The 26,229-nt window shown below is 39.3% G+C and overlaps 6 protein-coding genes across 9 annotated transcripts in view; 4 read left to right on the forward strand and 2 right to left on the reverse strand.

Moving 5' to 3' along the window:
- Nucleotides 1-734: 734 nt before the first annotated feature.
- LOC126786314 (uncharacterized) lies at nucleotides 735-2,026 on the forward strand. Its single transcript, XM_050512098.1, has one exon. It carries the CDS (start codon nucleotides 788-790, stop codon nucleotides 1,997-1,999), a length of 1,212 nt encoding a protein of 403 aa, XP_050368055.1. The 5' UTR covers nucleotides 735-787; the 3' UTR covers nucleotides 2,000-2,026.
- Nucleotides 2,027-2,090: 64 nt separating this feature from the next.
- On the forward strand, nucleotides 2,091-4,059 carry LOC126786315 (CRS2-associated factor 2, mitochondrial). Its single transcript, XM_050512100.1, has 5 exons — nucleotides 2,091-2,698; nucleotides 2,875-3,002; nucleotides 3,102-3,327; nucleotides 3,476-3,603; nucleotides 3,696-4,059. Exons 1-5 carry the CDS (start codon nucleotides 2,212-2,214, stop codon nucleotides 3,798-3,800), a joined length of 1,074 nt encoding a protein of 357 aa, XP_050368057.1. The 5' UTR covers nucleotides 2,091-2,211; the 3' UTR covers nucleotides 3,801-4,059.
- Nucleotides 4,060-4,293: 234 nt separating this feature from the next.
- LOC126786313 (purple acid phosphatase 18) lies at nucleotides 4,294-7,574 on the reverse strand. Its single transcript, XM_050512097.1, has 5 exons — nucleotides 7,414-7,574; nucleotides 5,993-6,661; nucleotides 5,116-5,304; nucleotides 4,953-5,041; nucleotides 4,294-4,668 (listed from the first exon to the last, which is right to left on the reverse strand). Exons 1-5 carry the CDS (start codon nucleotides 7,555-7,557, stop codon nucleotides 4,449-4,451), a joined length of 1,311 nt encoding a protein of 436 aa, XP_050368054.1. The 5' UTR covers nucleotides 7,558-7,574; the 3' UTR covers nucleotides 4,294-4,448.
- Nucleotides 7,575-8,287: 713 nt separating this feature from the next.
- On the reverse strand, nucleotides 8,288-19,337 carry LOC126786419 (uncharacterized). Of its 2 annotated transcripts, XM_050512240.1 has the most exons (14): nucleotides 19,300-19,337; nucleotides 18,098-19,220; nucleotides 17,396-18,017; nucleotides 16,651-17,149; nucleotides 16,388-16,536; nucleotides 12,918-16,316; nucleotides 12,613-12,828; nucleotides 12,158-12,361; nucleotides 11,861-12,064; nucleotides 11,588-11,743; nucleotides 10,621-10,971; nucleotides 9,702-10,116; nucleotides 9,163-9,244; nucleotides 8,288-8,625 (listed from the first exon to the last, which is right to left on the reverse strand). In XM_050512240.1, the coding sequence occupies exons 1-14, from the start codon at nucleotides 19,331-19,333 to the stop codon at nucleotides 8,415-8,417; spliced, it is 7,665 nt and encodes a 2,554-aa protein (XP_050368197.1). In that variant the 5' UTR covers nucleotides 19,334-19,337; the 3' UTR covers nucleotides 8,288-8,414. The 2 variants fall into 2 exon arrangements, 1 of the variants encoding a protein (XP_050368197.1); XR_007671193.1 differs by lacking the exons at nucleotides 8,288-8,625; nucleotides 9,163-9,244; nucleotides 9,702-10,116 and having other exon boundaries at nucleotides 10,901-10,971; nucleotides 11,588-11,645.
- Nucleotides 19,338-19,580: 243 nt separating this feature from the next.
- Nucleotides 19,581-23,299, forward strand: LOC126786454 (polyadenylate-binding protein RBP45C-like). The gene is made up of 7 exons (XM_050512286.1): nucleotides 19,581-19,981; nucleotides 20,181-20,658; nucleotides 22,191-22,246; nucleotides 22,320-22,450; nucleotides 22,588-22,684; nucleotides 22,758-22,937; nucleotides 23,020-23,299. The coding sequence occupies exons 1-7, from the start codon at nucleotides 19,679-19,681 to the stop codon at nucleotides 23,020-23,022; spliced, it is 1,248 nt and encodes a 415-aa protein (XP_050368243.1). The 5' UTR covers nucleotides 19,581-19,678; the 3' UTR covers nucleotides 23,023-23,299.
- Nucleotides 23,300-24,573: 1,274 nt separating this feature from the next.
- LOC126788965 (polyadenylate-binding protein-interacting protein 4) overlaps nucleotides 24,574-26,229 on the forward strand; it is a 52,648-nt gene continuing 50,992 nt past the window's right edge. For 2 of the 3 annotated variants that reach the window (XR_007671455.1, XM_050514999.1), the window contains exons 1-4: nucleotides 24,574-24,841; nucleotides 25,169-25,290; nucleotides 25,375-25,520; nucleotides 25,808-25,949. Coding sequence is in view for 2 of the 3 variants with exons in the window: in XM_050514999.1 (XP_050370956.1) it covers nucleotides 24,652-24,841; nucleotides 25,169-25,290; nucleotides 25,375-25,520; nucleotides 25,808-25,949 (600 nt within the window). In the remaining variant the exon portion in view is untranslated. The remainder of the gene's footprint in view (nucleotides 24,842-25,168; nucleotides 25,291-25,374; nucleotides 25,521-25,807; nucleotides 25,950-26,229) is intronic. The other variant, XM_050515000.1, reaches the window with a different exon arrangement.

Raw genomic sequence — 26,229 nt, forward strand, 5'->3', positions numbered from 1 at the left:
AGTACTTCAATCTCAAATATATATAATAGACTAAATCAACACAGCCTGAAACCAATTTAACACCAATCTACTCAGTAAACTTTCCTAATCATGCAGACCACAGAACCTCCAAATAATTCTACAAAATTCACTGCCACAAGGAAGAGAACCCAGATCTATATTTGGCTTTTCACACTTTTGAAACTCAAGAAATATATACTAATTAGTCATCAAGAATTCTCCCATGATCAACTTGGAAAAATTTAAACTTTCAAAATTACAAGAATATAAGACAATCCAAAAATCAGTAAGAACACAAACCCAAAGTGTGATTTCAACAAACCCAATTCCTAAATTCTCATCAAATTTCCAATCAACAGCAAAAGAGAAAGCTCATCTCCACAAATAATAAGACTAGTAGCCCATCAAACAGAATCACTACTGCTACTCAAGTAACTCAACCAACCCAGTTACAAACTCAAGATATAAGATAGAATCAGTACCTCTTACTGAAATGAGCTCTGTTTCTCGGACTCGAGCATTTGGGTTTTGATCATTTATGATCGACAAAAGTGCAGAACAGAACTGAACACAGAAGAAGAGGTGATTGGGACAAGTGTTGCACACTTTTGGCAGTTCAGCACACTTTTGGCACTTTGCTCTTATTGAACGACTCGTCGTATAGCACAACTATAAAGTTATAGACTGGTCTGTAGTAGAAAACAGAGTGAAGCCTAGTACAATGTTGGTTCGGTTCTGTCCAAATCTCCATAAACCCTCCTTTCTTCTTCTTCCCCAAACCCTGAAGATGGTGACCCCAACTCAGGCTGTTTCCAAAAGACCCATTTGCCCCTCGTGCTCCAAACCCGTCCGGCTCTGCCTCTGCAATCGGATCCACAACCCGGAGGGGCTCCACAACTCTGTAAGTGTGACTATTCTTCAACACAGCTTTGAGAAGAACCACCCTCTTAATTCAGCTAGGATTGCGAGGTTGGGGCTTAAGAATGTAAGAGTGGTTACTGTTTTTGATGTTCATTTTGATGCCCGGTTTGTTATTCGGTTGCTGGACCCGGATTTGGATATGGGTTTGGACCGGAAGGGTTTAAATGGTGGAGGTTTTGGTGGAGGTGTTGAGTCAGAAATTGGAGGGTTTGAGAGTAGTAGTGTGATCAATTGTAATGAGGAGTGTAGTTTTGGGAATGGTGTAGGTGATATGAGTCATGGAAACCAATTAGGAGGTGTGGATTGTGTGGGAGATTGTAGTGTATCGAGCGGTGATGGGTTTCTTGTGGAGCAAGAGCATGAATGCAGTGATGTAAAGGGTGTGTTGGGTTTGGAGACTTGTGATAAGCATTTGGATGGACAGTCCAATGTGGATGAGTCTCCAACTGCTACAGATTTTGAGTCGATTGAAGGTGGGAAAGTTGGTCGTGTTGGACCTGTTGTAATGGCTACAATTGGCAAGAATGGTGTCATTAGCTCTTTTAGTCATACTTGGATGCCACAAACCCATCACAATAATTTGCAATTTGATACGATTTTGGACATTAAAGAAGCGCGTGAGGCTTTGGCAAAGGGGTTTGTTGTACAAAAGTTGCAAAAGCAGCTACCGAGAGGAAATGTAGAGTTTGAAGTGGAAGTTCCTCCAGGATCTGTTCTCTTGTTCCCATCCAAAGCAGCAGTTAGTGCCAGTGACCTTGAAGCCATGGATATCAAGGTCAAGAATTTGATTGTTCTAGACGGAACATGGTCAAAGGCAAAGAGAATGTATGTGGAGAACCCCTGGCTTAAGCTACTGCCGCACTTGAGGTTGGATTTGTACAAGCTCAGCTTGTACAATGAAGTCAGAGTCCAGCCTAAACCTGGATTCCTTTCCACCATCGAGAGCATTGTATACGCGCTAAAGGCGGTAGGGGACAGTCCTGAAGGCCTAGACAATCTCTTGGATGTTTTCGAGTCCATGGTTGGCGACCAGAGAAGATGCAAAGAGGAGAGATTAAGCAATGCCTCGCCGCCCTAGTGAACCTTGTGCTCAATATCACTTTTGGCACAATTGTGATCTCAATTGTAAGCCATTATCAATGAATACAAACCCATCGCAGTTTTGCAATTCATCTCAGCTGTGTCCTATGTGGTTCTTGTCAAATTACTATATTACCCTCATGTTCTTCAAATTTCAAATTTTCGAAGCCCCGTTTTGCTAGCAACAACACCAAACAGAGTCTCAGAAGTATGAACCAAATGCTCAAGCTTCTCTCCTCATCTCCTAAAACCCTAAACCCTAATAAACCCTTCCTCTTCCTCACTCGCCTCCTCACTCAATCTCTCCCGACTAATCCCCACGATTACGACCCGCCGTTTTCTCCAGCCTCCAAACCCCAAACCCCCAAAACCAAAAACCCCCAAAATGCTGACCCGGAAAAAAACCCGACCCAGCCTCTCAAATCGGACCTTCCCTTCGGCTTCAGCTACTCCTACTCGGAAACCCCATCGGCGGACCCCATTTCGTACCGGGAGTCGCCAAAGTTCTCTCCTTTCGGGCCGGGACGGCTTGATCGGAAATGGACCGGGACGGCTGCCCCGGCCCAACAAGAAGCTGACATGAACCGGCTGGCCGAGCAGAGGAACCGGGTCCTGGGTGACCCGCTTTCGGATGAGGAAGTGGCTGAGGTGGTGGAGCGGTATCGGCATAGTGATTGCTCCCGCCAAATTAACTTGGGTAATGCCTAAAAATCCAATCTTTAACTCTCTGAGATTGACCCATGTACTGCATTGTGTTGTTATTTGAGGTTGGTCGTGTGTTGCATTTTCGACAGTTTTATGCATACTTTGGTAATAGCTTGTGTTTTGTAATGAGTGAAGGATAAGGGATTAATTAGTTTGGTCTTGTATCAGGAAAGGGAGGTGTTACTCATAACATGTTGGATGATATTCACAACCATTGGAAGCGGGCTGAGGCTGTGAGGATCAAGTGTTTGGGGGCTCCGACTCTTGATATGGACAATGTTTGCTTCCACCTTGAGGTTTGAACTTTACTCTGGTGATATATCTCGAATTGGTTTTGACTTTTGAGTTGTGATGGTTAGAGGTGGTTGGCTTTTTGAGTAGTAGTGTCTATGCAGGACAAGTCTGGAGGGGCTATTATTAAACGGCATATTAATGTCCTTATATTATACCGCGGTCGAAATTATGATCCGAAGAATCGGCCAGTGATTCCTGTGATGCTTTGGAAGCCCTATCCTCCGATATATCCAAAGCTTGTGAAGAATGTTGCTGATGGCTTGACATTTGAAGAGACCAAGGCATTACGTAACAGGGGACTAAATGCCCTCCCTCTCATGAAACTTAGTAAGTGCTTTTCCTGAGAGGAAGAATCTTTCGGTAGTGAATTTGGATATCAGAAGTAGCGGGCTATACTGCATGCTCTTTTACTTATCTGTCAACAATTTTTTATCCTTTTTTGTGAGCTTTAATTTATTCCTCTTAATTTCTGCAGCTAGAAATGGTGTGTATGTAAATGTTGTGGAGAAAGTAAAGGAGGCGTTCATGACTGAGGAGGTGGTGAGACTAGACTGCACTCATGCTGGTACCAGTGATTGCAAAAGAATAGGTGCGAAATTGAGGGTATGGTTTGTCATGAAATAAATTTTGAACTTTCTTCTCGGTTTCTACTTCATTTTTATGTTTTCTGATCTGTGCATATACCATACATTCAGGACCTTGTACCTTGCGTCCCTCTTTTGTTCAAAGATGAGCAGATTATACTGTGGAGGGGGAAACAAGATCAAGAACAAGACTCCAACTGCATTCATAGATCATAGAGATGGAAACTTCATTATGCTTATGGTGGTCGGGTTGGTACTCAGTTTCAAGAAAATCTCCTCTGCTAAATCCAATGCAAGTGCTATATTCTGCCAGTTTTTGTGTCAAGATGCTATATCTGGCAGACTGTCTTGCACATTTCTGCCCAAGTAAATATATTTTCTTGTACTTGCACTTAAATTTTTTTGCCAGATAGTGAAGGAAATGTAGTACTTTAGTCTATAAATGTACTGTCTCCTGTAATAGTCAACAAGCCGACATACTAAAACGTAGTATCATCATACTAAATCAAAATAGTTGAAAATTTGAGTCACTGAACACAATGGTGGCACAGTATGATATTTTTTGATCAAGATGATAGAGCAATATTGATATTAGTGTACATATATTAAATGTAACATATATTACATATGCAGAATTTTTGGTATATGTATATTCTAGAATAAAGTTAAAAAAAACATGTAGAAAAGCTTGCACTCTCAAAATGCTATATACATAGGTGCTCTGCACAAATGAACTATTTGATCAAACAGCACCCTCTGGGCACTGCATTATAGCAGGGAGAATGATTCGCTTAAGATATTATGATGCTGAGAAGTTAAACTTCACACAACTCAAGTGAAGCGGGCATCAGATGTACTAATGTACTATGGTGACATGAGTATCGTCCTCAGCTCATGTGTCTTCTCAGCAACACATCCTGAACTGACCAAGGAGGTTATCCAGACCTGATCAGACCTTACTGGCTCATCATCATCATTCCTATGCCAGGTCCAAAAGGCATGAGTTGAATTGACTATCTTTAGCTCACCATGACCAAAACTTGCTTCCCGGAAAACTGACCACTCAGGTGATGGGTGCACGTACCTGTGAATTCATGAGATTGATTGTAAATAATTAAGAAATCAAAACAGCCTTGAGCAAGTTTTTCGCTGAAGTACTGTAAATGTAAATGCAAGAAAAAAAATTAAAGGCTAATAAAAACCATCATTTTGGATTAAGAGGAAGTATCATAAGTTCTGACAACAATTAAAGCAATCCCCCAACCCACGTACAGTGTAGATACTGCATCTCGCAGATCAATTAAGAATCACTACAATAAATTTTTCCCACATTGAAAATTGGATAACATTTGGAGCACAGTGATGTACCTTTGAGCTAAACCTTCTCGATTTCCTCCATCACCAATAGTAATGTGGACTGCACCACATGTATCTGATTTTCCACTGTTAACACGTTTCTGCAAAGAAAACATTTTGGATTAAAAACTAGCTTCAATGAATTTATAATTTAGAGATTTGGGCAGACCTATACCGAGCGCTCGTAAGCATGAACATGACCTGAAAACACTATATCAGCACTAGCAGCATAAAGCAATGGCTCGATTGCTGCCATCATGCTGTCCCCTTCACCTTGATGGGCCTTGTTACTATTATACCAGGGAACATGAAATAGCACAAGCAACCACGGTGTCTTTTGTCGATCTACCTTTGACAGATCAGCCTGCAGTTTAACACCAAAGGGAACAAAATTCTGATACATGAGTACCTAAACAAACCCTTGTTTGATATGAGAAGATTGATGTCAAGAGAGGTAACCAAATAAGAAAATATTCAAATATGAAAGTGTTAAGAAATAAAAAGAAAGCAGCATAGATACATCTAAACATTAAATAGTAAAAGATGAAGCACAATGCCTGCAGATATTACTGTCGAAATATTCCTCATAACTTGAGACTTTAATCTCTGAGTAACATGAAAAAAAAAATACTTATAACCACGGTAAAAAGCTTGAGCTGCTGTCCTAAAGGCTACACATGGACCAACTACCATAAAATGGATCAGTGTCCACATATTATTTCCGCAGTATAGGCTGCAAAGCTTTTCCCTACTCCTTATCTTTCTTGGAATTGGTTTCATTGACTTGGTTTATGTTGATAATACCATCTAGAACTACTTCAAGTATTCAGAAAGGTAAGACATGTACATACTTTATACGTGATATGGACATTTATCCAGCACAATCAACAGGTTCAGGCAATGCTAAAACACTCAAAAAATTAGAGCAGGGTGGAACTACACGAGTATAGGGCATAACCTAACCAATATAGAAGGTATCATTGACACATTAATAATAATATTGAAGTTTTGTTGATGTCTTTATAAATTAAGGTAGCAGATAGCCAACTAACCTTCAACCACCTGTACTGATCTGAATATTCATCATAACCAGTATACGAGCCAAGCATGATAATATGACTGCCTGCAACTTCAAAAGAGTAATATAGATTTGAGCTCGATCCACTCTCTTTATATGGCATTTTCCACCTAGAATTATAGGACTCAAACCCATCCTTAAAGAATGGTATCCTCTCCTTCTCATGGTTTCCCTGGGTTACCATCCATGGCCTTGCACTTGCGAGTGGCTGTACCAGCTCACCGAAAGTATCCCACCGAGACTGCACATAATCAGCATATGAAAGGTCTCCAGGAAGGAGATGCACATCATACTTGCATTGGTCGATGTGGTCTAGGGTTGACCTTGTCCATCCAGTTTGACCCAGATCTCCGGCCACAGCAAAAGTAACTGGAAATTGAGCAGCAGGGGTCTTGAGCTGAAACTCAGGACCTTGTCCTCCACATTTGTAGAAGTAAACCGTATCATGTTCAAGTGGACCGATGACAGTATGATGTATCTGCCCAGACTTATACATCAGATAACTATACGAAGTGCTTTCCCCTTGAGCTACGGAGCTATATTTTCCCGATGATGTTCCATATTCAACAATTGAAGGAGCAGATTTATCACCGGTGACCCAAATCACTCGCATGTGCTTGTCTCCTGCCAAAGAGATGTGCACCTGCGGTCGGCATTTGTGTATTAACATATTATACCAAATGAATAGCTGGAGAATGAAAGGAAGTAAGATATATAACTATCAAGCCAAAGACCAAAAGCCTAAGAACTTACTTGCCCCACATGAAAATAAAAAATGACACCATTCACAAGGCTTTCATAACATTCAGTGAGTCTAACTTTCAATTATATTGATATCCAGGAATTGCCATACCCATTGTTATCTCCACTAAAAGAGGATTTGTTGAAGTTCAAATCAAGAGAACTACTTTTCTGCACAAATTAGCTTCAAATACACACATGTTCTCCAGTTTAACACAGAACGAACCTATGTTTTCCATAACTTAAAGCATAATTCAAGATTGTTAAGCCTAAAATAGCACATAATTCAAAACCAACATAATTAGACAAAGCCTTCGTTATTTGCCAAAAGTCCAAAGCTTTCCTCCAAACTATTAACCTCATACCAAAACAGAATCCAGTTCAGCAAAACACAAATTACAGATTGAATAACAACAATTATTAGGAACAGAGCAAAAAGAGCATAGAGCATAATTGCATAAAAAATCTAAAAACACTGGACCAAACATCAAGACCACCAAATATTAAGACCCAAAGGAAACACCTTTGTGGAAAAACCAGCATAACCCAACTACAAAAACAGAACATATGTTTGTGGGTTCACAAGAAATGAAGTAATTGGTTGCCCAGAAAGTGAAAGAAGCAGAACAAAGGAACAGTGAAAGGTAAACTCACCTGTTGCGGTTGGGAAGAGGGCTTTGGGTCCCATGGGAATTGGAGGTCTCTCCGAGGTTGAGGCCGGACATACTCACCTGCGATGACTGTCAAGGCCACCGAGATTAACAACAAAAATGGTAAAAGAAGCTTGGCTGTTTCCATTTTCTGTTTCTTTGTCAATCCAGAGAGTACTTCAAGCTTTGGTTCCTTAATATCCTTTTGTTCATGTTCTTTTTGGACTGTTATAGTGGAATGACAAGATTACCCTTGTCGGATAATGATGAGGGAGGGTGCATCTGGAACATGAGTATGACAAATCTTTATTAAAGTTTGGAACTTTCCTCAACAATCAAGAAAAATTTGTGTACTTTTTTCTAAAGCTGTGAGCTTTATTCAACACCAAACAGAACTGCTCAAGACTTTGGCTTAATGTGAAAGATTCCTCGACGGTGAACTTAAGTTTCTTTGGTAATTTATTGATGAGAACTGTTGCGACTTTTGAGCAGGAATAGAGAAATTTACTTTACTTGTTACTTACCATTATACTTGTAATGAGCTTAAGTTTGATAAGGATCAATGCAAGCTAAGGGTTGTCTGAAAGACTGAAAGTACCTTAGAGATCAAGAAACAGATTCCAGATCCTTCGATATCGATCTAAAGTCAGGTTGTTTATGATCTTCAGTCAGTATGTGTCTGGAGCTGCGCGGTCCATGCCAGCATTGTTGGTCACAAGAATGTGCTTTCATGTGTTACTAAAAAGAACTATAACTGGTTGTAAACTTTGTAATCATCACCCATCAAGATCTTATCTTAATCAATAAGGATATGCTCCCGGTTCATCTTATAAATTAGCAGGACAGGAGTACACAAGGTCAAACTGTGAAAATGGAGAAGGGAGAAGAAATGACCTTTCATTTAGAATCTTATTGTCTGCTACAACATTTTAAGCTGTACACTGTCATTGGTGAATTTATTACATTGGACCAAATGAATGAAAAGAATCTTTTACTTCTATTCAACTAGCAATTAGCAGATGTTAAGATGCTTTTTTCCCAATCAAATACACCAAATCTATCTATATCCTGTGTTGATGAAACCTGAAATTCTGATGATCGTTTTCCTAGCAGATTTGAAAATACAACTATAAGTGATTCACAAGCATGGAGTTCCTCCATCCTCTGGGAATCAATGACTTCCAACATCGGATCCTTCCAGGGCTGGTCAAATGACCTGCACCGATTTATGACCAGACGATTAGTTTTTATAATTGGTATCAGGGGATCATAGTTTACAAGAAGACACCAATGTATTAGACGGAAAAAAGAAGTGCACTCATTCCACAAATCAAATGATGAGGATTTATCATATTTGTAAAATTTAAGAGAGCCAGCAGCTGTTTACACTCCATATCTGATTATTTGTTATCCTGCAATCTCAAGTCCAATATTTGACCATTTTAAACACAGACAGGAGTGTAGAACAACAAGATAACCGGGATTCTTCCACTCACTCTAATAATATTACAAATGTTAGCTCGGTTTAACAATCTATCATTTTGTCCATCAAATTTTACTTTCTTCCTTTAGTTAGACATACAAGGTGTCCTGAAAAAATCCCAACCTGAGTACTCTGCCTCTCCAACTTGATATTAAGAGGAGTTCAAGAAAAAAAAACTGTAATTATAACCATACACCTTGTGACTAGACCATGTTCACATACCAAAAAAGAAAAGAAAAGGAAAGCAGGTTAAAGAACAGTATTTATTACCATCTCCAGGCAGAATTAGCTTCATTAGGGCAAGGTATCTTCAGCCAAAGTGATTGGAGAGTTTCATTATCAAGCAAGAAACCTGAAACAGAAAGTCAGGTAGGGTATCAGTGTAAATCTAGTTGTCATGCATGTGCACCTGAGTGTGCGCGCGATACACAGTCAATTTAATGGTTCCACATGATTATGCATATTCACAAGCTATCTCATTAATCAATCCAGCACCCCAACCAAAAGGCGAGAAGCAATGGCTGCAGCCATTTAAATAATAATAATAAAAAGTCTAGTAAAGCATCAAGTGGTGGCAATTTACATCAAAACCACAGAAAACATACAAACTGCCTCCGAGAACACATTTTCTGAGCTTTTCTATATGAATTACATTAGGTTCTGAAGTAAACTTCAGGACTTCATTAAAATCTGGATTAATGAAATGACGAAACTAATCATTCCTGGATCAAACTACCCACCCTCCCATGTTCTACTGAATCACTCAACCTGACAGATGCCAAATGCATAATCAATTAAATGTATGATACCTGCAGGAGTGGAGCCACTAGAAAAAAGAAGACTAAGTGCAGCAGCGACAGATGGTAGCATTTCGTAATTTGTTCCAGAGAGCTGGTGAAGGTAGAGAATTGCTGACACTAAGATCTCTTCACAACCATATCTGCCTCTGCCCCTTTCTCCACATGCCTTATTAGCATAAGATACTAAAGACTGCAAACTTTTTATGTTTAAACTTTCCGGATCCATGTCACTGGATGTGCAATCACACTTTCCAAGAATTACAGTTGCACATAGCCAACGCAATAGTTTAGAAATCAATGAATTCTCATACACCTCTTTTTCATCTGGAATAGTAGTGAAACATTGATGAGATTTATTGGCAGAGTCTGCTTCGACAGCACTGGAAATTGCCCACGTGATAAAACTTGAAAGCTTTTCACCATTCTGGAACAAATTCAGAGAAAACTTTCACTTTTCATAGTATGCTTAAGAGAACCGGTAAAGAAAACATACATGAGTAAATAAAGGATATTGTTTCACAACAACAAAAATACAAGAAGTACCGGTGAATGCTGAGGACATACTCAACCATAAGTATATGATACGACAGTTCAACTACCAGTGGGTGTAGTCAACTAGTCATTAAGCATCATGACAGATAATGTATTTGTTCCATCAATAATATGGTAACAACAGTTGTTAGTTATTATAATCTGTCGTTCTGAGTTATTAGTTATTATAATATGTGCTTCTGAATTTACAGGACTATAAGGCATAACTAATAAGATGAGATGCAAACCAAATTAGAAATTTCCTAAGTTTAAAGAATGAACAGCCTCCAATTTTCTATCATGCAAGAGATCATGCATATCTGCATGAACCTATAACCAGCATGTCATTGAGCAACAGTTACATATTCAGGAGAGAGAGAGAGAGATAGAGAGATACCACATAAAATATGGAAGATGAAGGGGCACTCGTCAAAATGGCTTTAAGACCAAATTCTACAGTAGCACATGATCTTCCATTATTGTAGACCTTCACCGCCTTATATATTCTAAATAAACCATCGAATGATACAACAAAATGTGGCTGATAAATCGTCCTCTTTTGAGATACCTTCAATGTAGATATTATTGTTTTAAGAATCTGATTGATGACTGCAACATTATCTGTCATCAAATTCTCATCAGCTGCAAGAAATTTGTAGAGATGAGAAGTGAACTCCATAAGTTGCTCAAGGGAATTGTTCTGCAACCATTCAGTGATGTTTCTTGATGAAACAACATCATTGACCACCTAAATTGAAGAATACAGGATAGTAAGCTTCAAGGAGAAATACAAGTTACAATTTATTCATTCAGAAACCCTTTCCGGGGTTAAGAGAAGTACACAACACAACTTCGTCCACTCACATGCTAACCATCATGCAATTGAGAAGTTGTCCTTAACTATGCAATCAGTGCAATTCCCAAATGCGTATTTAGTATGATGTCTTTCAAGTTTTCATATGCCATGGATAAGCTACTAGGAATAAATTTGAATGGACGCTCTTGCTGTGAAGTCAAAGGTCGGAATAAGTCAGATTTTTTAGAATTTCCGTTTATATGATTTTCTATCTTTAATACATTTTACTGTTTTGTTCTACATCAGGTATCAATTATACCGAGACATTATTGATGCCACATTCTCATTCACATAAAGGAGGCATCTCCACAGGAGATACGAGTATATGAACAGTGCTCTTATTTTATAGGATTATATTTTACTGAACAAGAGAAAAAGGATGTTTCTAATTACAAACATGTTGGTACAGCTTACAATTATAATTTTCCATTTTATCATGCAGAGACAACTTAAAAATTCAGGATAGTAACCATGTACAAAAAAAAAAGACAATAGTGTCAGTAATAACCTCTGATACCACACCCAACTGCAACAAGCACAAAGTTTCATCTTCAAGACGACTTTCACTGGATATTGATAGAAGAGATGATAACCATGGAATCAGACCACATTTTTCAACTAGATGACGAGCCAACTTATGCAATTTAACTGATTTCTTCACTACCTGAGAAGAGATAAGATGTACGCTATTTCAGTTATGTACTACCAGCAAGGTCAGTGGTCATGTAATGTAAACACTACGAAATTTTTCTGATGTCACCAAAATGAACTCCAAGGTTACCTGAAGTGTTAGTTCCTTGGACTCCTTATCTGAAAGGGGCGAAACATAGAAACTAAACAGAGTCTCAAAAATTGAATTCTTGATATAAACATGTGCATCATCATCAAGGTTCAGCCCCACATATAATAGCCGCAGTATCCATAATCTTTCTGATCTGAAGTTGATAGAGGAACTCCAGAAAAAATTGCTAAAGAAAGGTATGTTCTGAAATCAGAGAGAGATAGTCTGTAAATAACTCATGTACAGGTCTTATTGCAGAGACAAAAAATTATCAGATACAGATGACATGAATCACACCTTCATGTTCAGTGCAGACGATCTCTTCAAAAGCGTAAGCAAAGTCGCATAATGTTCATGGGAAGTATCTAATAATATGAGGGATGTCTCTGCAGCAAAAATAGCATTTACAGAAGTGATTCTCTGCCCAACGTGCTGTATACCATTTTCGACATAAAGCAAGAGAAGCTTAATTTGTGTGACACCCTTCCTCTTTTGACATGTCTGTGAAAGGTAGTTCGAACATGATTAATAAACATCTTCAAAAAAAGTGTAGAAATAAATATCAAATGCACATTATTTATGCCATCTCTTTATTGAATGCCTATTCCCATAATTTACAGATGGCATGAATGATCTATATATGCATGATTACTATATTACACAAATTTATATATGCATGTGTTTGACAGTTTACATACACATATACACAGACAACAGGTAGCAGATATGGAATAGATAAAACACAGCATTACCTTCAATGCGTCCTGCAATGTTTCAAGAGTTTCATAGCCCAAACTTCTTATCTTTTCGTTTGGTGATGAAATACTCATAAAGGCAATAGCAAGCAAGCCTAAACCAGCAAACTCCAAGGGTTCAATATAACCTTCCAAAAGACAATGAATAGAGAAGCGCAAGATGAAAATAGGATTGTATCTTTCTTTGTTAGTGGCAACATCCAGGGAATTTAACTGCACAGAATTTAAAGAAAAACAATTAGATGAGAATGATCTCAATGCCTTAGCTCATGAACAATTAGATTAAAAGGCAAGATACATACCACAGGGATATCACCAACAAGATCTGGTCGTAACGTATTCAAGGATAATAGTTCATCAGATGCCACTATATGGTAGGGGAAATATAGCACCGTTAAAGCACATATTTTGGGGTCAATCACCAGATTTTCTCTAAGTTGATTTCTGCGGTATTCTTTTACTGCTTCAGCATCATTTACTGTATCATTAGTCAAACTCTGCTCCAGATTACATTCCTTTTCTATCTTCAACGCTGCACTTCCCCAAAGGTAATCCATTCCAGCAAATCGGACATGCTCCATACCATCAATAGACTCAATTGTGCGCATCAGATTATATATCTCCACATCAATTTCATTTAGTGTTGCACCATAAGAAGACAGAAGCAGGAAATGAACTTCCCTAAGATCAATGCCTAAATCTTTACCGGAGTCAAAACCATCCTGCTGAACCTTGAAAGCAAGGAGTGTCCTGAGTAATTTGATAACCTCCAACTGTTTTACATAGAGCTCAGATGTTTCCAAATCGCTTTCTTTATCATCAACATTTTGCTTTGATGTAAGGGAAACAGGCGATCTAAGAATGCTAGCCATAGGCCTCGAAAATGTGCCAACATCGAATGAATGTGATGGTTTGGATAGTGAACGAATGGTAGGCACAAATTGAGAGTGTGCCAGTAAAAGCTGAAGATAGGGAATGGAGGAAAATTTTCCTCCAGATAGAATAGTCAGAAGCTGACGGAGCATTTGCAAAGTTGTTGGATCATCAAACCTATGCAGAAGAGCTAGTTTCATCAAGTTCTCTAGGAAGGGGATTGACTGTATTCTGATTAGACAGTCGTGCATCTCTCTAGACAGTTCAAAAATGATATTCAATATGAGAATTTCCAGGTATCTCCACAATGATGAACTATCAGTGCTATGAAGGAATGAAGGGACCTTTTTAACAAGGCATTGCCACATATCCACCAAAGTCTTCAAAAACTGCATTTGTGAGGAATTACCTTCATTAGATTCCACGTCCAGAAAAAGATCTCTCACGTTCCCACAGGCTTCAGCTGAACGAGAGTGAATCTGAGTGTCTTTGGGGAACAACAGCAGCCTACAAAATGCAACCTTTGCATAAATTTTATTTACAAGGTTTAATGTTTCATTAAAAGAATGAGAACCCAATCCACCAACATCCCAGTCTATCAGCTCCTCATGCCCTGTGGAAGGTGGGAAAACAGACCTAAAATGCTTTAATTGGTCTTTCCTCTCTATTGAATCTTCATTCCAGGCAAAGTGATAGCGCAGCATACATATCGTTTTGCCAAGAAGACTATCATTAATAAGGTTAAGAACTTCCTCAGCAGATGATGGCAAAACCTCTCCAAATTCTTCATGAAACAGATCACGAGAAACAAACATCTTCCAATGAAGAAGACCATCCAAAATAATCTTTGAATATAAGGACAGGATATTTCTAAAATGGATGTAACACGGCTTTCCAAATTTCATTAAAGCCGAATTCAAGTAGGACAGAGCGCAAGGCAGAAGCATCATATAGTCGTCCTCTGACAGGGCTTGGGCAAATCTCACATTGCCTTTATGTAGAAATTTAGTGTCTAGAGTACCAAACAGTATGTGCCCAAAGGTGACCAAATGCAAAGAGCCCATATCAATAAGACGAGACAACAATCTAGCTTTCGTCTTGCTTGTTCTGTAAATGCAAAGGGAAAGCATTTCTACTGGAGTAGTTGCTATAACTCTCGACATCACCATTGTTAGTGGATGAAAAGTACATTTTTGCTTAGATTTCTGCCTGTGCACCACATTCATAGCTTCCAGCAAGCACTGATCAGCAACTTCTGATTCCAAAAGCAAGGATGACTTTGATATCTTAATATAGACTTCTTCAACAATATCACTGTTGATATTGTTTTCTTCCATCGTCCAAAACAAATCAAATGCTTTTCTCTTTGTATTTGGCTGCTGCAAATAATTAGATAGATTTCTAAAAGCACCACCAGCAATCCAAGATCCAAAACAAATAGTAGATTTCTGGTTGCCATCCGTATCAACCCTACTAAACATCCAGTGCACTAATTCAAGAAGCTCAAATGGAGAAATAAAACCACTCAAAGCATGTAAAGCATAAAATGTTGGGAGGAGAGCCATACAATTATTACTTCTAGTGCTGTGATCAAATTTGACCTTCAAATCCTGAAAGAGCTTATTAACCAAGATTTTGAAAGCTTTCACAAACTTTGTACCAGCCTCGTCTTCTACTTCAGGTGTAAATTGGTGGTCACACAGAGAAAACAGGTACTTGCAAGTTGTTGCCAATATACCCAAGGCATGCTGATCTAATTTATGAACTTTACCCCTGGATAAATTGATGAGAGCATCAACGTTGTCTGGTAGGTCACCCTCTGACAAGTTTTTTGTACACTCCAGAGGGCTGGATAATGATGCCACCGTGGCAGGATGAAAGAAGATAGTTTCAGCCACCGTTTGAATATCATGACTTGATAGATTTAGAACAGAGGTAGCAGAGCTATCAGTATCAGCCTTCAGAACCAATAGTTTCGATAATAAGTTCTCCACCAAAACTGAGCAAATCTCAGAAAGCTGTACGAAAACCACTAGCTCTTCAACTTTACAGGATGACCTTATCTGATAAAGCCAAAATAGCACAAGCCGCAAATAGGAAATCAGGTGGTAATCAGTTGCAAAGTCAGATAGTTTAGCCAGAAGAAGGTATTGTATCTTTGAGGGCTCTGATGTAAAAGGACCATCAATGCACATGATTGCAGGAAACAAAACATGGAAAGGTGCCTTCATCAAAAATAAACTGAAGGCAGTAGCTGCAGCTTCATTTACATCAAAATTTTGGTCATATGTCGCTTTAGGTTGATGAGGAGATCCACAGGAAATTTCTATTCCTCCTTTGCAACAGATATTGGTTAGAGCCATACTAAGACCACGACAAAAAACTCCAGGCCACAACTTAGAAACACTGGGGAGAAGGGTTTGTTCAAGAAAGAAAATTGATGAAAAGAGAGCGGGTGGAAGACCAAGAAGGCATTGTGAAATTGCCATGACTGATGGAAAATTTACTACAATTTCATTGGGTGTAGTGCAGATAATTGAGGAAAAAAAGGCTTTGGTTATTCCAGCTATTTCACCATCACTCCCACTCTTCGCAACTCTTTCAACATCCTCTAGGGTAAGTTCAAAAGAACTACCAGAAGGCTTAGTCTTATTGCCAATAGAGGGAATGCAACGAATTTTACTGTCAGAACTACTCTGTGAAAACAATAATAAACTGTTCAAGGGCCTCCACTCACAGTTGTCCCTAAACTCATTAGTGGTGCAACAGCCACCAAGTCTCTCAACCAAGAGTGAGCAAATCATAGAGGATAGAAACCATGCATCAACCTGTAAAATTAAGTTCCTTATGAGATTGAGTCCCAAAGACAACAATTGCAATCTAAAGAGAAGATCAATACCTGAGTTTTCAAGATATATTTCAGTGTATTGCATACATAGGTAGATATCATTGTCTTCTCAGGTAATGTAAAAGTTCCAGACCCAGAATCAAGCAACCTTAGACAATTCTGCAGTATCCGAAAGATTAGAGGGGCCTGAGGCGACACATCTGCAAGGGGAACATTAGTGTGATGCGACAGCTTATTACCTTCCTTTTATTAAATAGATATCTTCAAAAGGTTCATGAATCATTAAATAGATAGATTAAATGAAGCATGTTCACCTTTAACAGTTTCCAGATGGTAGGTACCACGCTTAACAATAATATCCCAGTTCTTGAAAAAATTCTTCCCTGTCGTGGAAACAGCATCACATAAGAATGAGATGACAGCATTAGACAAGCTTTCTAATACTCCCGAACCCAGGACTTCTATCGAAGACTGTCCTCTATCAAAACCCGGTATAAACAAGAACCATGAAGCAACGTCATGTTGGTTTCTGTCAAAAGCGCCAGTACTTAACAAAGCTGCTTGTGCGAGACAGTATGCTTGATCTTTTATGTCACTGAGTGGTGAAAAAATCAGTAACTTCATTAATGTCTGTAGATGTTTGTACATCATGGGTGGAATCTTGCTTGTTGTTTTATTCCTTGGAGACCATCCAACATATTCTATTAGCAAAGACAAAAGAGAGCCCTGTAGATTATGTTGTAATGCTAAAGCACTGCTTAGGAGATTCATAAGGAACTCAAATGAGCCCTCCAAGCCAGTAGGCATTATCCGCTGCAAGAAAAGAAATACAAGACCATTATGAGCAACATTGATCAAAACAAGAATCAAATTAGTTCCACAAATTTCAGCCACATGCTCTTTTGAAAATGAAACATATTTTTAGACTTACAATGGAAAGAAGAAATGCATACATATAGTTCAAAGGTGTGAGGCAAATAAGGTACATGAATTTTTTGTCTGCACATCAAGGCAAAGCCCAATAAAAGATCCATAGAAAACTAGACAAAAAGTACTTACAAGATATATTTTGAAAGCATCAAGAACCCTACAGTAGAAGTATAACTCTGCATCCTTGAGTGCAGTAATAGGTGTGGAGCCTAGATTGAAACCCCAAAGATCTGCCATAATATTCACAAGAGTATTTTCATTTTCGGACTCAGAATTATCTGGACCAAAACTTATTCCACCTACAACAATATCTGTGTCCTTGTTCCCATAATTCTTTTTCAACTTCTTCACATTCTTTGGGCTATGTTCTGGGAACTTCTCCAGATCCGATGTCCTCTTTCTCGGGTTGCTACTCATAGAAGAGAGTACAGTCTTTAAAAGTTCAGGATCTGGGAGCAAGCTTCGGACTTCGTTTTGAAATCCTTGCTTGAGAGATTCTGAAACACGTCGGTCTCTACGATTTAAGAAACCAAGGAAAGAATCTAACAACTTGAGTGCTTCTAAAAGATGCCTTAACGTCCCCTGCTTTACTAGAAAATCAGAGTGAAGCAGCCCTTTATTGATTGAGGTGCGGCTGAACTGGCGAGGATACAAGCATTTCGTGACATCCTGCACATCCACATTGTCCAAGGCTGAAAGCCCGCTACCCACAGAGGAAACCAAGTTTGCTGCTAGAGTAACAACAGAAAACCTGCAAATGATTTAGTCATCACTAACTATAGAGTATGAAGTAACAAGAAATAGAATGAAATGGTATGGATAAGTTCTCACCATTTGGGTGACGAATAATCTTCAAGATTGTACGGGAACTCTTCCATGTATGCTGCACCAAGATAAGGTCTCCTGCTAACAACAGCCAAGAGCAAATCCCTGTGATAGCTAACCTCTGTCGCCCTAAGCTTCTTCATTAGGTCCATTTGCCGCTTTAAATTTCCCTTTAGGTTTCTCTTTGAATCTGCCATCAGGCCATTAGATGGATCAGTGCAAACCACAAGTAAGACCCTGTATGCCAATTCTGCAGACGGCCCACCATTGTCCCTTCCAGAAATATTGGCTAATTGTTCTAAAGTATTACTCCCAAACAGGACACTCCGAAGAGCAGGGGGAACCGACGAACCCTCAACAAGTATCTTGTTTTGCAATGTGGACAGAATATATATAACTGTCTCCTCATCATCATTCTCAAGCCAGCGAAGGACACAAGAATACATTTCCTTCTGCCGTATAACTGACCTCAACAACCCCGGCGCCCCCACCTCCAGAAACGACATTGCAAATGCAACAAACGACTTCCTCAACGACAGCTTCATCTTCTTCTCATTCTCCCTCATTTTACACACACCCAACTTGCAAAACCCCTGCAACTTAAAATCAAACTTCTTCTCCACCTCCGACGCCAGAACCGACCCCCTCCTCACAATCGCAGCCAAAAGCAAAAGCGCCGCCTTCTGCCGCTTCCCTTCACTACTCTTCAACTCCTTATGCACATCTCCCAGCTGCTGGTCAATAATCAACCTCGCAAACTTATCCAACACCCTACTCACCGCCAGCCTCCCCATGTCATTCGGCTCATACACCCCATCAGGATGACTCAAAAAGGCTGTAACCAGCTTAAATATATAAAACAACCCGGCCTTCCCCCGCCGGAGACTCCAAGCCCCCAAAAGCTCCGAGCACTGAGCTGAATTTCGCACATAATAACACAGCAACTCACCTCCATTACCTCCTTTCAGCAACTTAACAAACTCTTTCGTCGCGGCGGAGCATAGTTTAATCTCACTAGAAGTAAGCTTATGCAACATTTCTTTAACCTTAACCTCATAATTCTCCCTAACCTCAACTCTCGGCATCTCATCTCCCACACCCTCACTCGCATAGCCTTCCTCCACCATAACTGCACCTCACAAATCAAAAACCCTAATCACTCCACCGAATTAATTACACCAAATAAACAGAGATTAGTATATGCTTACCTTGTTCTTCGTAGGCTGAGCTTGCTTCTTCCATTGAGTGAGAGAGCTTCTGGGAAAATTAGGGTTTAAGACGAGAACGAAGAATATAAGATGAAGGAAGGGTTTTAGTAGCGGGCTCGGGCCCAAAGCAGGCCCAAGAAATGAAACCCAATATACATATTGCCCTAATTCAACTAAATAAGACAATGATTCAGCCTCGCCCTATACCCACGCGCCACGTGCCGATATGGAGGGTGGAGCTATATAAAACCCTAACACAAGCACGAAATTATCTCCTCTCTATTTTTTCTTCGAATCTCAGACCCCCAATCCGGGTTCGGTTGCTCTTCCAACGCCGTCACCTTCTCTTCGCCGTATCCCCAAAACGTCGTCGTTCAGGATGATGCAACAGCCATCAGGAGGAGCCGTCCCTCAGGCGGATCAGCAAGCCCAGCAGTACCAGCAGCAGCCACCGCAGCAGTGGATGATGATGCCGCCGCAGCAGCAGCAGCAGCAACAAGCTGCTCAGGCCGCCGGGTGGGCCCAGCAGCAGCAGCAGGCAGCGATGCAGCAACAGCAGCCGCAGCAGTACGCCGCCGCGGCGGGTCAGGGATCCGATGAGATCCGATCTCTCTGGATCGGTGACTTGCTTCAGTGGATGGACGAGACCTACATCCTCAGCTGCTTCGGTGGCACCGGAGAGGTAAATTCTACCCCTAATTTCAATTTCGTAACTCTCCGATTTGTTTCGTATCGAATCGCCGGATATTATTTAGTTCAAAGTTTGAGTTTGCATTTCAGATCTAAACCCTAATTTTGTTTTATAAAGTTTTGTCCTTTTATATTCGGAATTTTAGTTTGTGGTATTTAATTGTGAATAATTGATTTGACGGTGTTTGTAGGCTGTGAATGCTAAGGTGATTCGTAACAAGCAATCAGGGTTACCGGAAGGGTATGGATTTATCGAGTTCAGGACTCGCGCGGCGGCGGAGCAGGTCTTGCAGAACTACAATGGGACTGTGATGCCCCAAACGGAGCAGAATTTCCGCCTCAACTGGGCCACACTGGGTGCTGGTGAACGGCGCCAGGACGATGGCCCAGACTATACTATCTTTGTTGGGGATTTGGCGGCCGATGTTACTGATTACACTCTTCAAGAGACGTTTAGGGCACATTACCACTCTGTGAAGGGTGCAAAAGTTGTGACTGATAGGAACACTGGACGCTCTAAAGGATATGGTTTTGTTAGGTTTGGAGATGAGACTGAACAGGTGCGGGCATTGAATGAGATGAATGGGCAGTTTTGCTCTAGCAGGCAAATGAGGATTGGGCTTGCTGCTACTAAGAAACCAATTGGTGGTGCACAACCCTTTCAGAAAGGTATGTATCCTTGTTGGTATTTCTGCAAGGACTTTGGTAACAGCGAAGTTACATATAATAATCTGAATGATGATGCTTCTCAGTAGTCAGTATTAAAGTTAGCTTTTACCCTTTTTGTTTGTGTTCATTGTTATTTGGTACTTTGTATTTTTTTTTTTCATTTGATTGGTAAGGTTTATAGTTATTAAATGTTACATACAAGGTGGAATTTTGACGTGCCCTATTAGTAGTAGCTTTCTACCACTTTCAGTTAATCAGTTGAAGATTGGCGCAACTTAAAGTCCTTTCCTTCGAGTACTTACCTTTGTAAACTTCGGCGCATTTAATGTTGTACAAAACCAAAAACTTATGTAAAACTCATGTTGTCTTAAAGCAGGACACCGAGAGGCTCTCATTTTGGGGGGCCTGCAACTGATTTCAGCTGAAATGATTCCACATAAATGCGTGGCCTCATTTTAGGTCAGTCATTTTGCTTATGTCATAAGCTTGCTTCATTTTCTCGTGGCATTTGGTATGCTACCTTCAAGAATTACCTTTCCAGTTCCTTACATTTATTCCGTTTACCAGTCGAAGTTTACATTTATTCCTTTACCAGTCAGCTTTACATTATTCCGTTTACCAGTCGGCTTTACTTTTGTTCCATTCCAGTCTGGTGTACTTTATTCTATTACCAGTTCAGTTTACTATTATTTCAGCTTCTCCATAGTCCACATTGTTTACACCTTCAATTAGAACTTCGCTGATGTTAATTTTGGAGAACCAGTGTGTTTTTTTTTTTTTTGTGGATTGGCTCCACAATAGTCGTTAATAACCTATAGGGTATTAGTTGATCCCATATTTGTGACTTGTCTGCATCTATTTGTATGTTTAAGCAATCACTCAAGTCAAAAAAAAATACACCTATAGTAGATTCTGTAGAAATATTGCAGCTGGTTCACTCGTTTCATTCTCTTCTACTTTTATTTTAAGGCAAAATTGAATCTGAATTGAATGATTAAAAAAAAACAGTAGCCGTCCAAACCTTTTTATTCTACATACCTTACCATATATTAATCGCTTGAGATTGGAATTGTTTTCACTCTGATTATAAATAGGTATGAAAATTGTGATCAGGTTTTTTTAGCTTTTAACTTTTAGTTGTATTAGTTGTAAAAAAAAATGCATTTCTGGTTGCATAGCCTGTTTGCTTTTCTACCTCCCTTACAACTTAACTTTTTGAATGTTTGTGTATGGGTCATTTGAAATTTATGGTATGCCGTAATAGTATCCAACGCTTCTCTGTTAGATGTTTGTTCTGGTATAATGCTTCAATTTACCAATGCTACCGTTACAATTCCTTTATTTGGGATTGTTAGATTTGAATGGTATAAATTAGAGGTAACTTGTTATCACAGTTTGGTTCTCGTTTTAAAAATAAGAGTATCAGAACTTTGATATCTCCGGGACAAATAGCCCTCCTGTGGAAAATCGTAGTGTGTGCGTCTGAATTTTTACAACTGTGTAGACCAATGGTTATTTGTTCATCATTGCAGCTGCCTACCCAAGTACTCAAGGAAATCCTGGCGAGGCTGACCCAAATAACACAACAGTAAGTAATTTGTGTGTTGGATACATTACACATTTCCTTGCAATGATACTAACCTATAAATCTTTGAGTCCAGATATTTGTCGGGGGTTTGGATCCCAGTGTCGATGATGAAATGTTGAGACAAGCTTTTGGCATTTTTGGTGAGCTAGTTCATGTGAAGATACCAGTTGGCAAGCGATGTGGTTTTGTTCAATTTGCTAACAGGTAACATTGTCACTTCCCACAGTTGTAAAAATTAGTTTCCTAGTGCCCCCCCCCCCTTCGTTTTTGCCTTTTTGTTTATTAAATTCTCGTTACTTGAATACTTTACTGTGCTTATGTTCAAATATGGTATCTTTCAGAGCTAGTGCAGAGCAAGCGTTGTCGGTGATGAATGGGAGACTACTGGGATCACAAAGTGTTAGGCTTTCTTGGGGCCGCAGTCCTACAAGCAAACAGGTATGTAAGGTGACCTGATGTTTGTTAATCTTTCTTTCTGAGTACATATTAACATGTAATATATTTGATTCAGAACCAGCCAGAACAGACACAGTGGAATGGTGCTGGCGGGGCTGGATTCTATCAATATCCTCAAGGATATGATGCGTATACATATGCACCTCCTGCCCAAGACCCTAACTTGTACTATGGAGGGTATGCTGGATATGGAAATTACCAGCAGCCTGGTGCAGCTTACCAACAGCCACAGCAGGTAATATATATTTAGTTTGGCCTCCGTAGAATGTTCCATTCTTTGAGGATGACAGTTGCTGACTAGTTTGTGTGTGATGCAGTAATTTGTAGCCTGCTTCAAGTGCTGGATGATAGTTCTGTCGAGTTGTGATGCAATGTAGGTTGTGGTCATAGTATTGGCTGTAGTATGATTGTGTGGAGACCTCTATCACCTTTTATGCAACTTTATCTTATCAGTATCGTACTTTATTTATTTCTTTTCCTCTAGTCCATCTCGAGTGAGACGATGTATTTCATATTTGGTCATTTTGTTTATGAAGATTCACCAAGCTGCTTTTGTATGCTATTTTAGTAAGCTCATGGTTGAGGCTTTTCAGTATCTATTCCCTCTGGTACTGTGATGCAACACTACACCTTTCTTTCTTTTTGGCTAACACATATTTCGTTGCCATATACATGAACTTTTTTTTTTGTAACGAATCTACATGAACTTGAAGTTGTCCCATCAGTCTGCTAATATTACAGCAGACATGGGAAGTAACTGACGGTTGTTGAAAAGAGAATCCGGAACATATTTCTACACTAGTATGGAAGTTACGAGCTTACCTTGAACCAATAATGATCGGTCTTTTGGAATAAACCATCACCAGTTTCAGGCTCTATCATTAGAAATGAGAACCCCATGGATTCACAGGTTCAAGCTAATGGAGATACCAAAACTTTTATAGATAATATGACGTGCACTCCATGGAGAATCAGAACCTGAAAGCCGTAGCACGAACTTTCCCATCAATTAAGTTTAGGGTATGAAGTAGGAAGTACGAAAACAATTATATTTGATAATTTTTTTTAGCAAATTTAATCATTCATATTCGATATTATACTCAAGTGGCTAGCTGGGCAAGAAGACTCCCTACTTTAGCTTCTACATGCTCTGTAAGAGGAGAGCATTGTGTTTCCTTTTCTTCGGAAAAAAAATAGTCGTAGAGAACTCATTCCCACCAATTGTATACACTGCGACACTCAATTTGGTTCACATCCGACTTTGGAAAGTGTAAGGGGTGCTAGAGCACATAATATGTACATGCTTCGATCAAATTTGTAAGTTATGTCATGTTTTAACGCGGCTTATCTTCATGTGTAATCTTGCTATAGGTTTGTACATACATCTACTTTCTTAAGACAAGTATGAAATCAAGGACTAGTCAATTAAGTAACAATTGGAACTCACATTATACAATTAATAACAGTTCAATAAGAAACTTTCTGATGGTTAATCGAAGAGTTTTGCTATGCAATGATGTGTCATGGCCAACGGTTGTTAACCCTTCTTACTCACCTCATTCCACAGTTATTGTTTACTCTGTTTGATAGAATCAACAATAGTTCTATGATCCTAGATTTTGACTACCAAGACGTTCTCCTTCAAAAAGTGTTAAGACGTTCTATTGGGCTGCCAATGGCATTAGTTAAGATAGAGGCCTAGGTTAGTGTCATGTTTAGGGTAATAATAATACCATAAATAAAGAAAGCCAAACAAATAAAATGGAACATGTATGACAAAACAGAGACACATAGCTAAACGAGAACTCGATTTTTTCCCTTTTCGAATTCCCTCCCGCAGCTTCTCGTCAGATCCCTTTCTCTTACACAAACAGACACACCAACTTCAACTCATTCAACCCCTCTTTTGAACACCAAAAACAGACAAAGATACACACTTACGTATCGAAATGGGGTGCAGAAACAGAGAGCTCACAGAAGATGGTGCCCTCTCTTCTTCTTCTTCTTCTTCTTCTTCATTAAGTGAGGCCTTGCTGTTTGCGACCATGTGCATCATTGGCCTCCCGGTCGATGTTCACGTCAGGGACGGCTCTGTTTACTCCGGAATCTTCCACACTGCTTCTGTCGAAAACGAATACGGTGTGTTTTTGTTTGTGTTTGGAGAATGATATGGAGTTCTTGTTGGGTTTTTGGTTTCATGTGGATTTATATCTGGGTTTTTAGTATGTTGGCTATTGGTGATCCTCTTGTTTGGGATCAGATTGTATCTGATCTGGGTTTAGTTATTATATTTGTTCTTCTTTTCTGGGTTTGGTAATGAGTTTGTGATCCATTGTATTGGAGAATGTGTATTAAAGAGAAAGATCAAAACTTTGCTTTTTTGAGGAACTAGAAGATTTGATCTTTTAGGTTAATTTAATGAGGTTTATAAGTGGTATTCATAATTGTGGGATTTTGGTTTGTTAGGAATTGTTTTGAAGAAAGCAAGGATGACTAAAAAGGGAAAATCTGATGCGAATGTGGCAAATGGGGAATTGATAGATACTCTTGTGATTCGTTCGGGTGACCTTGTCCAAGTTGTTACAAAGGTATGCAGTTTTTGGAATTAGTGTGATTTGGTTATCTGATTGATTTCAATCGTTGTGTAAATGTTGTTGTTATACTTCATTCAGGGAGTTTTACTTCCAGCTGATGGTGTTGCTGGAATGTCTGGTGACAGAACTGAATCTGTTGTGGGTACTGTTTATTCTGATGAGTGTTCGAAGAATGCTGTGAAGAAGTCAATAGAGTCTAACATTCATAAGAAGAAAGGGGGAAGGTAATACCTCAAATTTGGACCTGTATGTACCTATATCTGCATGAATAGTTCACACTAGTTATACTAGCAGATTATACTGCATGTTTGACGGTAAAACAAGGCTTCTACTTTGCCTTTTGGATTGACCATGTGGTTTCCTCAGTTTTTGCTCAGTATGGCATCTAGTTATACTAGCAGATTATCGTGTCACTGCTTGTTTTAGGTAGAAGAAACCTTGTTTAAATCTGATTTCAAGCTAGTGTTCTTGAATTCAGAGTTATGTATTCATACTTTACTGGCATAAGCAGGGTGCTAATACCAAATGGTAATGGCAGTGCAACACGCACAAGAGCTAGCAAGGAACATGGAGGGAGGAATATGCCACCAAATCATATTGAAAATGTCTCAGACCTTGTAAATAAGAGAAGCGATGGGGCAAACTTATCAGAGGTAATCTGTTTCTTCAGGCATCATTTTATTTGTTAAAACTTGATAAGCTTTTAGTTCTACCTAAAATTCAACTACCTTACCACATTTCGTTTACAAAGAGAAATAAATTTTTTTTAAAAAGGAAAGAATAGGGACCTTTCTCTAAAATGGAACAAAATGTGGTAAACGCTAGCACCAAGGATATATACAGATAAGACTTTCAAAAGGAGAAAAGGGAAACGAAAGAAAGGAAATGGAAAAGAGATTAGGAAAATAAAATCAAGAAATGCAACAGCATTGC

Source organism: Argentina anserina, chromosome 3 (genome assembly GCF_933775445.1).
Source record: "Argentina anserina chromosome 3, drPotAnse1.1, whole genome shotgun sequence".
NCBI lineage: Eukaryota > Viridiplantae > Streptophyta > Magnoliopsida > Rosales > Rosaceae > Argentina > Argentina anserina.